Source organism: Chiloscyllium plagiosum, unplaced genomic scaffold, assembly GCF_037043375.1.
Source record: "Chiloscyllium plagiosum isolate Xiang-an unplaced genomic scaffold, Cpla_swu_hap1 HiC_scaffold_10, whole genome shotgun sequence".
Lineage (NCBI taxonomy): Eukaryota > Metazoa > Chordata > Chondrichthyes > Orectolobiformes > Hemiscylliidae > Chiloscyllium > Chiloscyllium plagiosum.
The window spans coordinates 25,425,879-25,439,599 of record NW_028270148.1 but is presented as its reverse complement, the minus strand read 5'-3'; the positions used below and the strand labels follow the sequence as shown (position 1 = coordinate 25,439,599).

The 13,721-nt window shown below is 37.6% G+C and overlaps 1 protein-coding gene across 8 annotated transcripts in view; it reads left to right on the top strand.

Moving 5' to 3' along the window:
• Positions 1 to 12,602, top strand: part of LOC122552683 (serine/threonine-protein kinase D3) — a 436,133-nt gene extending 423,531 nt beyond the window's left edge. For all 8 annotated transcript variants that reach the window (XM_087991221.1, XM_087991223.1, XM_043695537.2 and 5 more), the window contains 3 exons: positions 2,072 to 2,339; positions 4,179 to 4,264; positions 6,604 to 12,602. In XM_087991221.1, coding sequence (XP_087847347.1) covers positions 2,072 to 2,339; positions 4,179 to 4,264; positions 6,604 to 6,777 — 528 coding nt within the window. In that variant the 3' untranslated portion in view covers positions 6,778 to 12,602. The remainder of the gene's footprint in view (positions 1 to 2,071; positions 2,340 to 4,178; positions 4,265 to 6,603) is intronic.
• The last annotated feature ends 1,119 nt before the right edge of the window (positions 12,603 to 13,721 follow it).

Here is a 13,721-nt window from a genome sequence, read left to right as displayed (position 1 = left end):
ATTCCCAACTTAAGGATAAAGTATAAAAGACAGATTGTTCCTCATGGTAACTAGCAACTCCTTTTAAGAAGTACACTGCAGAGAATCGTTTGAACTTCATTGTATTAGCAGCCCCTGTTAAATAGTCTAAAGCACCCTGTCTAGTTTCAGTGGAGTCTGACTGTGGGATTGTTAATGTAAATGAAACACAGTCAAATGGCCAAGAAATCAATGTTGCTAGCATCCATAGTTTTAATCCTAGGCACAGGATTAGGTAATTGAAATCCTCAAACTCATTCCACCAGTCGGTGAGATTTTACCTGATCCATCTCCCTACCTTGCATCCATATTGCTTTAAACCCATGTCCATTAAAATTCTTAATCTCAAATTTAAAATTGTTATTGTGAGAGAGAATTCCACACTGCTACAGTTCCTTATGTGAAGAGGAAAATCCTACAAACTTCAATCAAATCACTCCTTTACTTTCTATTTTTCAGGGCATATATGCCTAATTTATATAATCTCTCCTCAGTCTGAAGGAGGGATTCAGGTAGCTCAGTTGGCTAGACAACTGGTTTCTGGTGTAGAATGAAACCAACTGCATGGATTCAATTTCCACAGTAGCTGAGATTACCATAAAGGTCACACCTTCGCAACCTCGCCCCTTGTCTGAGGATCGGTATCAGATTAAACTCACCATCAGTTGTTCCTCTGTCTAGTGAGAGAGCAGCCCAGTGGTCCTCTGAAGCTCCGGCAATTCTAGGACAAACCGCATAATCAAACCATCAGAACTCTGGTAATATTCTGGTAATTATATTACATGTATTCCAAGGCTGGTATATCCAAAGGTGCAGTTTCAGAAGTATGTGCAGTATTCCAGATATTGTATATCTGGAGCAGAACTTCCTTCCTATTATATTCTAGCTCTAGTTATGATGGCTTACCCACAGCAACATTTTTAAATTTTACTTCTGTGCTTGAATATTTAATTTTAATCATCTAGTTATATGAATCCCTAAATTTCCCTTTCACCATTTCATCCTTCACTTTCGCTTTTCACCATTTAAATAATATTTTGATGTGTCCTTTTATTTTTGGCTGAAATTGATAACTGCACACTTAAGTCCATTCAAACCCCTCTGGCATGGTTCTGCCAACTCAATTATTCTGTCAATGTCTTTTAATTTTATGCTCCTTCTATGCTACTGACTATTGTAGAAATATAAAATACAGAAAAAATTGTAAATGTTGAATTTATACATAATCTTTGCACAAGGTATTTTAACTGCTCCCAAAGTTGAGAACCTCATTATAGGGAAAATAAAAATGGTAAATGTGCAGCGTAGATTAACTAGGATATTACCCAGGATGGGGTTATCATTATGAAGGTAGATTTTAATGTTTAACAGTTTGTACCAGAACTAAAAGGTTCAGGTATGATCGAGTAGAGGTTGTCAAGATTATGAAGGGTTGCGACAAAGTAAATACTAATCGGTGTTCAGATGATAAAATTAAAGCACAATTTTAACAGTAACACTTGTGATTACAAAGTTAACTGCTGCAAACAGCCTCTCACTTCAGAGCTTCCATATCTAAACTGACACCCACTTGTAGTTGTGTATCACTTTGTTTATCCCCTCCATTGCTGCTTTGCTAGCAGGCTGCTCATCTGACATCTAGTCTTAAATGAGTCTCCGCATCCTCCTTCAATTAAGTATTGTGAAGTCTAAGGATATCATTCATTTCTGTCACAAATTCCATTCTCTTTCCCAGCAGTTGTCTCGAGTTGAACCTGATTGTTCTCAAACATAGCATTCTCATTGATCTGAAATTCAACTTCCTGCCCTGTCATCTCTCCATAGCTCAAGAACAGCAATTTCTTCTTTGTGACACTCTGCAGCTTCATCATTCTTCACCTTTCCCTTCTACAGATAGTTATTTCGAAGGTCCTTAAGCCAGCTCATTCTCCACCTTCCAAAAACTTCAGCTCAACTAATCACTTCAGTGTATGTTGGGGCAGAGAGTTGTTACCATTCTTGAATGGAGCCTGAATTTTTAGTTTTGTTCTAATCAGCTTTGACATTCTTTTAGGTAAAACTCTGTGACTTTGGATTTGCTCGTATTATTGGTGAAAAATCGTTCCGACGGTCTGTGGTGGGAACCCCAGCCTACCTAGCACCAGAAGTCCTCCGGAGCAAAGGCTACAATCGATCCCTTGATATGTGGTCCGTAGGGGTTATAATCTATGTGAGCCTCAGTGGCACTTTCCCTTTCAATGAAGATGAAGATATTAATGACCAGATTCAAAATGCAGCATTTATGTATCCACCAAATCCATGGAAAGAAACGTCTAGCGAAGGTAGGAGATAATCAAACAACTTTAAGCTTCCGATTTAACATATTAAGCACATGCCTGAAGATAGAATAGCAATTCATTGCTGAAGATGCCACGAGCACTTTCCTGCTTCAGATATGAAGTTGAATTACATAAAAGGTTCTTGAAGGGGATTTCAATCCATAAGATGTTACCAGCCATGATAAGACATTTATTATGCCATTTTTGTTTGAATTTCCTAATTTTCTTACCAACACAGCCTCATCTTCATGTTACCCACTGGTGATATCAACATCACTATGGAGAAGGTTCCATATCTACACTGTCACCCACTTGTGGCTGTCTATCACTTTGTTTATCCCCTCCATTACTTCTTTGCTAGCAGGCTGCTTATCTGACATCTAGTCTTGAATGCGTCTCCGCATCCTCCTCCAGTTAGGTACTTGGAAGTCTGAAGACATCAGCATTCATTTCTGTCACATATTCCATTCTCTCCATCTCTTTCGCAACAGTTGTCTCGAGTTGAATCTGATTATTCTCAAACATAACATTCTTGTTGACCTTCAATTGAACTTCCTGCCCTGAGTTCTCTCCAGCACAATTCTGCCAATTTCTTCTTTGTGACATTATGCTGCTCCATCACTCTCCACCTTTCCCTTTCCAAGATGGTTATTTCAAAGATCCATCAGCCAGCCCAGCTCCCATCCTCTATTATCTGAAAACTTCAGCTCATCTAATACCCATCTCTCCAAATCCAATCCAGTACCATCTCCCATGTTTGCCATACTCACTGCCATCATTGTCTTCTGGTCAACAGTATCTAACCCCTTTATGGCTTCATCTCCCACTATCTCTCTGACTTATTGCCGCTTCACAGTTTCCAGCAAGAACCCCATCCTTCTGACTTTAGATTTTTGTGAAAATTGACTACCAGATTTAGCTATGCAACAGCAATTGCATTCTTATGTTTGTACAGTGACTTGGTAGGTAAAGGAATATGGTACAATGGTCAGAATTTAAGGAGCTAGGTTTAAAAAAAAAATTAGCAATCAAGATCTCAAATGCAATAATCTCTGAATACTTCCTGTACCATGTGAAAGTGAGCACAGAAATAGGAGGGTAAGATAGATGAATGAATGGCTGTAAAGATGATTCATGAGAGAGAACTTTAGATTCCTGGGGCACAAGGACTGGCTCTGGGCAGATTATACTTGTACAAGTGGATGGGTTATGCCTGAACAGAATTCATATTGTTCTTTGTAGGATTTTCTTTGTTTGTACTGTTGGGAGGGCTTTAAATCAACTCAACACAGGTGTGGGAATATTAGAGGAGAAGACTAGGTTGCAAAAATTACATGGAGAGACAAATAGCACTCATGCAGAGACTAGCAAATCAACAGGTAAAGTTGGAATAAGGGAGAATGTAATCAAATCTAAATTTGGTTTACTGTGTATGTATGTGAATGCCTCGTGGACAGTAAATAAGATTGCTATGTGGCAGTAACTGAACTTTGCTGAAGGAAGGGCAGGATTGGGTGCAAACTTCTCAGAAGAGATTGGAAAGTGAGAGGGATGGCGATATTGTTTAAGGACAGTGTTGCAGTGTTGTAGAAAGAGGATGGTTGCAGAGGGTCTAGGACTCAATTGGATTTCAGGCTGAGAATAGCCTGTTGTCTGACAAACAGGACATGCTGCTCTAAGATACTCTGAAAAAAGTCCATGAATTCATCATCTATGCTACTTTTGCCAATCTGATTTATCTAATCCATATGTAAATTAAGATGTGCTGTTGTTTTTGTCTTTTGCATATTTGTTCAGGTTATCACAGATCACTAACTCGATGTATTTTGCCCCTTTTCGTAGCCATTGATCTAATTAACAATCTGTTACAAGTAAAGATGAGGAAACGTTACAGTGTGGACAAATCTCTGAGTCATCCTTGGTTACAGGTAAGTTAGATGTTGCATGATTTACAGTAGCCCTTTATGTAAGGCACTAAGTGTGTAATTTATATTCCAGTTTTGAACTCAAGCTGGTTGCTGGTCTTTTCTGGTGATATAAATAGTATAAAGAGAAGTATTTCTGCTATGTTAAAGGGTCAACAAACCTTTTCGATTCATCCAGAGTTTGAAATTTTACTGCAACAATGTCTAATTTGTTCTTGATGCCAAGGTTGAAATGCAGGTGTCTGTTATTCTTTTCTAAACTAATTAACAATTTCGAAATGATACTAAACAGATCAGCTTTCACACAATGCCATTAATTCCAATCCTAATGTAGTGCAGTCTTTAAATCTTGATTGATGCTATAGTATTCCCAGTCAATATTTGGAAAGTTAACTGGGAATACTCCAGTTCAAGTTCTTTAGATGGGTCAGTTTTTGTCCAATGTGTAATGGACCCAGCCAAGTGTTACATTTGGTGGTAGGTGAGCACTGGGTGGCATGGTGGCACAGTGGTTAGCACTGGCCTCACAGCGCCAGAGACCCGGGTTCAATTCCTGCCTCAGGCAACTGACTGTGTGGAGTTTGCACGTTCTCCCCGTGTCTGTGTGGGTTTCCTCCGGGTGCTCCGGTTTCCTCCCACAGTCCAAAGATGTGCAGGTCAGGTGAATTGGCCATGCTAAATTGCCCGTAGTGTTAGGTAAGGGGTAAATGTAGGGGTATGGGTGGGTTACGCTTCGGCGGGTCGGTGTGGACTTGTTGGGCCGAAGGGCCTGTTTCCACACTGTAATGTAATGTAATCTAATCTAATCTAATTCGATTATATTTACTTTTGTGATGGAAAGGGATAGGTATACACTACAGGGCAAGAGTTATAGCTTGGGGAAAGGCAATTACAATGCAATTGGGCAATACTTAGGATGCATAGGATAGGGAAGGAAACTGCAGGGGATGGGCATAATTGAAATGCGGAGCTTATTCAAGGAGCAGCTATTGCAGGTCGGTACCAGTCGGTACCAGTATGTACCAGTCAAGCAGGGAGGAAGTTGTCGAGCGCAGGAGCTGTGGTTTACTAAGGGAATTGAATCTCTTGTCAAGAGGAAGAAGAAGGCTAATGTTAGGATGAGATGTGATGGCTCAGTTAACTTGCGAGTTAGCCAAGAAAGACCTAAAGAGGCAGGAGGGGACATGAGAAGTAATTGGCGGATAGGATCAAGGAAAACCATAAGGCTTTCGATAGCTATATCAGGAATAAAAGAATGACTAGAGTAAGATTAGAGCTAATCAAGCATAGTAGTGGAAAGTGTGCATGGAGTCAGAGATAGGGGAAGTGCTAAATGAATACTTTTTGTCAGTAATCACACTAGATAAAGACAATGAGGTCAAGAAGAATATTGAGATACAGGCTACTAGACTAGATGGGATTAAGGTGCATAAGGAGGAGGTGTTAGCAATTCTAGAAAGTGTAAAAATAGATAAATATCCTGGGTTGGATGGGATTTATCTGAGGATTCTCTGGAAAATCAGGGAGGAGATTGCCAAGCCTTTGGCTTTGATCTTTGTCGTCATTGTCTACAGGAATAGTGCCAGATGACTGGAGAGTAGCAAATGTTGTTCCCTTGTTCAAGGAGAGTAGCTATAGCTTTGGAAATTATAAACCTATGAGCCTTACTTCAGTTGTGGGTGAAACTTGAGGCTGTTTTCGTTTGGAAGAAGAAGGATGAGAAGTAATTTAAATTGTGACGTATAAAATAATCTGAGGATTAGATAGGTTGGATGGTGAGAGACTTTTTCCTCAGATGGCAATGGCTAGCATGAGGGGACATAGCTTTAAATTGAGGAGTGATAGATATCGAACAGATGTCAGAGGTAGTTTCTTTACTCAGAGAGTAGTAGAGGCATGGAACGCACTGCCTGCACAGTAGTAGACTCGCCAACTTTAAAAGGGCATTTAAATGGTCATTGGATAGGCATATCAACGAGAATGGAATAGTGTAGGTTAGATGGGCTTCAGATTGGTTCCACAGGTCGGCACGAAGGACCTGTACTGCACTGTAATGTTCTATGTTCTAAGTGTTTATGGCAGGTGGTGTATCTGACACTTGTTATAAGTTTATAGGGATATGGAAACTATTCCATCTCAAATCATTGAATTTTACATGGTTGTTATTACTCACACTTGAATAAAGAGAATAATTTATTCATGTTATGTTTCATTAATAATCTGTTTCATCCAGAATACATTGTTGTGCCTAAGCCTGTGAATTCACCTTTTTTTCCGCTTTTGTATTTCTGTCTTTGCTGTGAATCCAGATTGAAATATTCTCTTGTCTATGCGCTATACAGGATTATCAGACATGGCTGGATCTCCGAGAGTTTGAGACCAGGAAAGGAGAGCGTTACATCACACATGAAAGTGATGATGCACGATGGGAGGAATATTCCCTGGAACATAATCTCCAGTACCCCAAGCACTTCATCATGGCACCGAATTTAGATGATATGGAAGAAGATCCTTAATGTATCAAACTGAACAAACTGCCATGACTGATTAACATCACAGCTATGTTGTGGAAATGTACTGCCACTGGGGTAAAGGAAGCCAAGACTTGTTGCTGCTTGTCGTACAGCAGAGCCAAAGTGGATTAGAAACTGCCCAGCTCTTTACATCAGTCCGTGTGACAATAAAGAGGGATGATGTAAATGAAGACTGTGTAAGTCTGTAGCATATTTCAGTTACACAGGTGCAGACTTGGTGACTGGTGTATGTGGACAATTGAATGCTGTGAGCTTTAGATTTTAAACCAAACATTCCTTTTCTAGTATTTAGCTGGTTTAATACTATCCACCCAAGTACCTCCTCTGGTAACTAGTCACTTTGTACCAAGCCATAAATGTACTTGTTTACTAAATGCAAAGCTAGATCAGATAATCTTTTTCTCATAAGTGTTTTATTTTTTACAAGATAGAACGTTACAGCGAAAAATTGTCCATTGCAGGACAAGGGCTATTGCTTGGACCAAATTCAGTTTAAATAAGGATTTCCTCTTACTAAAGTTGATTGGCACTTTGAGTAAATCATCAGTTTGTTCATTTTGTACACACGATTGAGACAGTATTTACACATGAAGGGTCTCTTACGAAATGACATGATCACCTTCATTGATTACTTTGTAAAGTTGATGTCATTGAGTTACCAAAACTTCCTTGTGTGTAAGTTTTATAAGATAATATAAAGCTATAGTATGGGGAGAGCAATATCTCCAGTAGTCACTCAGTTGCTGATCCATTTGTATTATGGTTCAAAATATGACAGTCAGTGTTACAATGAAGTGATATTGATTGGTTTAGAATGAAGAAATGGTGCTAAAGGAGGAATACTGGAGTGCTAAAATCCACTTAGATCTGGGACCCATTACACTAGATTAAGCTATAAATTCTACAGTGGAGCAATGATGCAGCTGGAGGGCGCACAGTTTCTGGAGTTTTAGTTGGAAACACATACTTTATTGGCATCTTGCCACCTGAAGGCACTGTGGAGAGATTTTGCTTTGAAGGTGCCAGGAAGTCTACTCATTTATGTAACTCCCAGTGGTGACTGGTACTGTTGTTAACAATGTAGATTTTGTCTTGTCATCTCTTCATGATAGCAGAAGGACAAATCCCATCTGTGTGAAGCCCATCATTTTCATTTTATTAACTGTTTTAAGATGTTGCAGGTCCATGTTCCACAAATTAAGAATGAGTCATTTCTGTCAGCTGCTACCAATCAGATTATTGGTTGCAGGAATGACTAAGTAGAACTCTGTGCTTGCATCTGAACAATCAAATGAAGATCTTTGCCACATCATTCCAACCAGAGAGCAGTATTAATGGGCATACAAGAAAAGAAATAATGGTTGAATGGCCTTGTTGTTTATGATACCAAGAAGGTACACATTCCCATTGCAGGCAAAAGCCTTGAAAGCAACTGGATGCGTATTCATATTATGATGAGTGCAGCTTCTACTTATTTGCTCCCTTATTCTTGAGACAGTGCAATTCTTGAATAGTTGAGGCCTTTGACTTCAAACTTCATATAAAAATAATTTGTCTCTGAACTGGTGGGATATGGCAGGGCTGGTGTGGTGGATGTGGGTCGGGAAAGTCCTGCTTCTTATTGCAGTTTTATTAAGAGGAGTTTTTCAAGAAATGTGTACTTTTAAAATCCTGTATAGATGAAGTCCGTGGCACAGCCTTTTATGTTAAACTATCAGTTATACCCAAACTCTTGAGAAATTTCACAGGATGAAATGCATAATTTGAAGACAGGCTATGCAATTTGAAAGAAAACATGATAGCTATCTCCCCCTCAATAGCTTGTGCTTGTGTCCTTACTGTGTGCACTGTGATGTACATACGTGTCTAATTGACATTAAATATTCCACTCGTACGTGTTTTTATTCAAAAATACTTTATATTTCCCTCCTGAAGTTGGACAGCATTTTTTGTAAATCGTGTAATGAAATTTCAACAGTTTGTTTTTTAACCAGATGTGTACCTTTGATAAAAATAAATATCACTGCATACAACAGCAATATTTTAAGTATTAGAAATTATAGGTGAGAAATGAAAGATTGAACAGTATGTTGCATTGACAAGCATTCCTATTACAAATAGCAATCGACTGTTGCTTTTCAATATAGGCAGGCCTAAAGAATGATTGGCAATCAGTTAAAGTTCATTTTTTCCCTGATAACAGATGCCTGTTGACAACGAAAAGTTTTGCTGCTTAATGTCAGTGCTGCAGCTGTGAGGTTCATGAGATCACAGGTAGTATCAATCAGGCTTGCAGAGGTAGCTGGCTGTATCAGCAGCCTCCCATTCATATAAGGTTGAACTGCAGCCTCTTTTGTTCCACAACTGAAGACTAATAATGAATGGATTTGAAAAGTAGAATTTTTCCAGTAAACATTTTCAACTGTGTGTATTCATTGCTTCATAGTGTCCATTGTGAAGGGTGCCTTGAAGCTGAGTTTTCTTTTGTTTGGGAGAGACAAGAGTCCATGTTGCCCAAGTAGAAGCATGCAAGTACTTGCTTCATACATGTTGATATTTGTATGAACCTCAAATAGTGCAGCATCAGGGGAAATTCCAGTTTCTCTGCAATACTGTTGCAATTCACATTTCCACCAAAAGGTCCAGCTTATTGTATACATGTAATTCCGAGAACGCAGTGAATTGCTTTCAATCTTAATATTGTTATTTTCAAAACACTTTCATTGACTTATCCCATTCTATTTGAGAAATCTTCTCCAGCCTTCAATCTCAATCTGCAGCCTCAGCTTCTTTGACTCTAAATCGTAAGAACAAGATTTACTGGAACATCAGAGATGGATATTACATTTACATATAAACCTGTCATTCTTTGCTAAATTCATCTCACCTATTGCAATTCTTCATGATTTTATGCAGCTACTAAAAACCTCTTCAACTGTGCCTTAAATCACTTCCCTATCTCTAAGTTTCTATATTTCTTGTTGATAATACCTCCCTTCCACATCTGTAAAATGTTGTTTTATGTGATAAATGGAATAGAAATGCAAATTGCTGGCAAACCATTTTTCCACATCTCAAAAAAGCTGGCCCTTTATAAAAAGACACATTGTCACAAAATAAAAGTATATGATTTAACTGATCTGTATGGACCTTTTAAATTCATTTTGAAAACCCGTCTATATTATGATACTATAATATCAGTATTTTTTAACTCAAAAATATGTTCAACCAGCATTGCACCTAATGTGTTGCAGCTAAAACAAAAATAAATCAATTTTCTATCATGCTGCAACTTTAAAAAGAATTTAATTGAAAGATAATATTCTATTCTGTCATTCAATGTCTGTTAGAATGTTAGGTTCAATGTTTGTATTTGAGGGAAACAACATGTAGAATTCAGATTAAGGGTCTTCTGTGGAGTGTTCTGACATTAAACATTTCCAGCACATTTATGATGTTGTTGAGAGATTAGATAAATAAGAAATGGTTTTGCCCTTATGCAATGCAACAAAACATTTTCAACATTTTGTATGCTTAGAGTTGGTACAAATGTATCGGGACCACTGAATTTGAATATGGCTTACTATAGCATTTGTTGGTATTGGAATACCTGAAAGAAAGGCGAGTTTAAGATATTTTGAAGCGCTAGCTGTAATGAGACCAACACTTTACCTGAGAATCCTTTTTTGTTTCTTTTTGTTTGCATTTTGTGAGCTTGCTGTCTGCAAAGTTGAACAAATGTATAGTTGAGTTTAAGTAATATTTTTGTTGGGGGGGGGGGAATGTGTGAGTAGTTCTTATTTTATGCTTTAGTTTTAGATTGTTCTACTCTTATTGTATATTTGAGTATGCTATCCTTTGTCCTGTGTTTGTTACAATAGTGTGTTATTTGACTAAATAGATCATACACTCCAGTACTGGAAGATAATATAAGGAGTGAAGTAACTTGGTTATAGTCTCAAACATTTCCAAAAATAAACGTTATGCAGTGGCTTTTGCTCTGGTTTCATATTTAGTTTTTATATATTGAAAGTGCGATATCTGTTGTCTTTGTTCTAACCATTTGATTTTAAGTGCAATTTTGGCAAAAGAAAAACAATTTAAGTTTAGAGTCTATTTTAAAAGATTTAAGATATTGTCAAGAACAAAGTTTACCTTATCTCCTGAACCTACTATGATTAGAGGTGTGCAAGTATGCCAGTACTTGGATTGTGACCTTGTGTAATCAAATTATTATAAAATATTTAAAAATTGAACACAGCTGAAAAGATGTCACAACATATATTTTGTACAGCCAAGTAAGGTGTTGTGGATCCTGCTTGGAGAACCATTTTGGTTTAGCATTAAGTTTGGCTGCACACACCTGATTATCAACCAGAACCAAACTGGGCACTAGAAAAGGTACAGATACAAAGTTAGCACATTGGTGGAGCAAAGAATGTGAAATTCAAGTTTCCCCTTAAATTTCAGTTGATTTAGTTTTTTTCTTTTTTAAAATGCAAAACTATATAGTTACTAATCATGGTCGATATAAAAATATTTGCATTCCTTGTCTTTAACCTATTTAATAGGGATCTTCCTTCATTGTTGCTGTTTTCCCCAAGACGTGCTGAATGTTCCGCAATTGACATCATGTAGGTAGCTTTATGCTGATTAGTAAGATAAACTGTCTGTAGGATGTATATTCTCCATTATGTGAACAAGCAACTGTTTCCAGTCTTAGTGACATGCTAATGCTGTTGTCTCTTAAGTTCCAAACCAATGTGCTCAATAATGTTGAGGTACAGGAAATGAACAAAATAATGTAACTGTGTCATTTTAAGTGGTAAAATCCACTTGCTATAAACTATAACAATCTAGAATTAAAATAAAACACATTTTGAAAGGGAATTTGTTTAAATTAATTGTCCTGACATTTAACATTGATGTAATACATAATGTATTATCTTCAAAAGACTTTGGTCTCTGATCATTAATAACAACTCAATTTTAAAATCTGCAGTGTAGATAGAAAATTGGAACAGTGCTTGGCTCACTAATACGTATAGAATAGGCAAACATTTGATAGATTGTTCACAAAATATGTACTTTGGCAACGATACTGAAAATGCATCTGCACTAAGAAAGATGTCAATAAATTCTATTACCAATAAAAGAAATCAATCTCACAGCACGATTTGAGAAATAAATGTCATTTAGCCATACCCTATGTCTGGGTAGTGGTACAGACTATAATAACAAAACTGCTGCAAGTTTCCATTTTTATTAACATTTTGTCCTAAAAATGTAATTGCAGTTTGCAGCCCGAAGGCTAAAAACAAAAGTGAAATCAATGTATTCTGATCATTTAGATTCTGGGACATTTTTATGTTAAAATCATTACATGTTGTACAATGATTATTTTTTGCATTGGCTTGCCCTACAATAATTGTTGCCTTTTTGTGTGTTTGCTTCTGTCCAGTTAAAAAGAAATTTGGATTTTGTATATTCAGTTTTGTGCTGAACAGTCATGAGATACTGGAGGTGGTTTAATAAGGGCTCTCCAGCATCTTTACACTGCACTTTAGCTGGTCAGTGTAGTTGCTGTGGTCCATACTCATTGTTGTGAAGTGTGATGGAAATTAAGGAACCATAGACTTTAGACAACAGCACAAAGGACCAATTTATGGTGTCTGTTAGGGAAATAGTTACAGACTATTCCTGAGAATCTTTACATCAGTGTTGCCACTGGCTTGGCATGAGTCTTATGGAAAAGTGTTTTTGTATATTTTAGTACTTGCAGTTTAATAAAATTAATTGGAATTTCATCTTGTGCTAATTCTATTTTGTTATTGCAATTTGTGGGTGTTTCCAGCACTCAAACAGCTCACATTTTTAATGACATATTGAGTGGTGAAAAGGTTCATTGTGGGATGGCTAAAGGGTTCACAATTACCAATCTTTGAACAAAAGGAAAGGGAGTGGAAAAGCACAAATTAACCAATAGTCAGAATTATGATAAGGCACAAGCTATGTCTTGGTTGTAATGATGTGGATGAATAAACAAACTATAAATTCATTACATTGGAGGACCATGGGGTAAGTCATGATCTGAGATGGCAGGTAGACAGGATTTCTTGTGAGACAATGAGACAAACAAGATTTTGGAAAAAGTAGACCACTGAAGCGAATGGTTTAATAAATCCAGTTTGAATGTGACAGAGAAGTGAGAGATAACATCAGTGAAGAGGTCAAGGTCAGAACAGACAAAGAAAAGTGGTGAATATCGAAGAAACTGTCCTTGATGGAAAAGATGTGGGGTTTAAAGTCAGCTCCAGTTCAACCAGGATACAAAGATTGTGAAAGGTGAGTTCACGTTAAAAGATTGATTAGAAAAGGATTTGACTGAGGCAAGGAAGTGGGTCTTGTGTACAGGAAGGATTTTGTCAGGTGGGGGTGGCCGTGCACAATCTGATAGTGTGGCAATAGTTGAGTGAAAGAAGGGTGTTGGAGTTGGGTATGATCAGTGTACAATGTGGAGCTCAGACCCCACACCTCCATAGCTGATGTCTTTGGGAGCAACATCTGTTTTTTAAAAAAAAAGGAAGGCTCTTGAGGGAATGTGGAACTGGAGAAAAATGAATGCATTTTATTGAATCCTACAATGTTTGAGCAGAGATAATGTATTGCAGTCCCAATCACAAACAATAGAACAGGGCTGATAGTTGGAAGACAAATGTGTGGTGTTATTAGGAAGAAGGGCACAAAGAGATGGCAATTGGATGAACAGATCAGATTTTGTGGGAAAGGAATGATGATTTTCAGGGGGAAATGCATGAGAAAATGAGACTACTGATGCCAATTAGCGTAAGTGTCAGAAAGGACAGCTACATGATTAGGAGAAATGATCAAGAAAAGTTTGGAATTAATTCACTTGATGAGCTTGG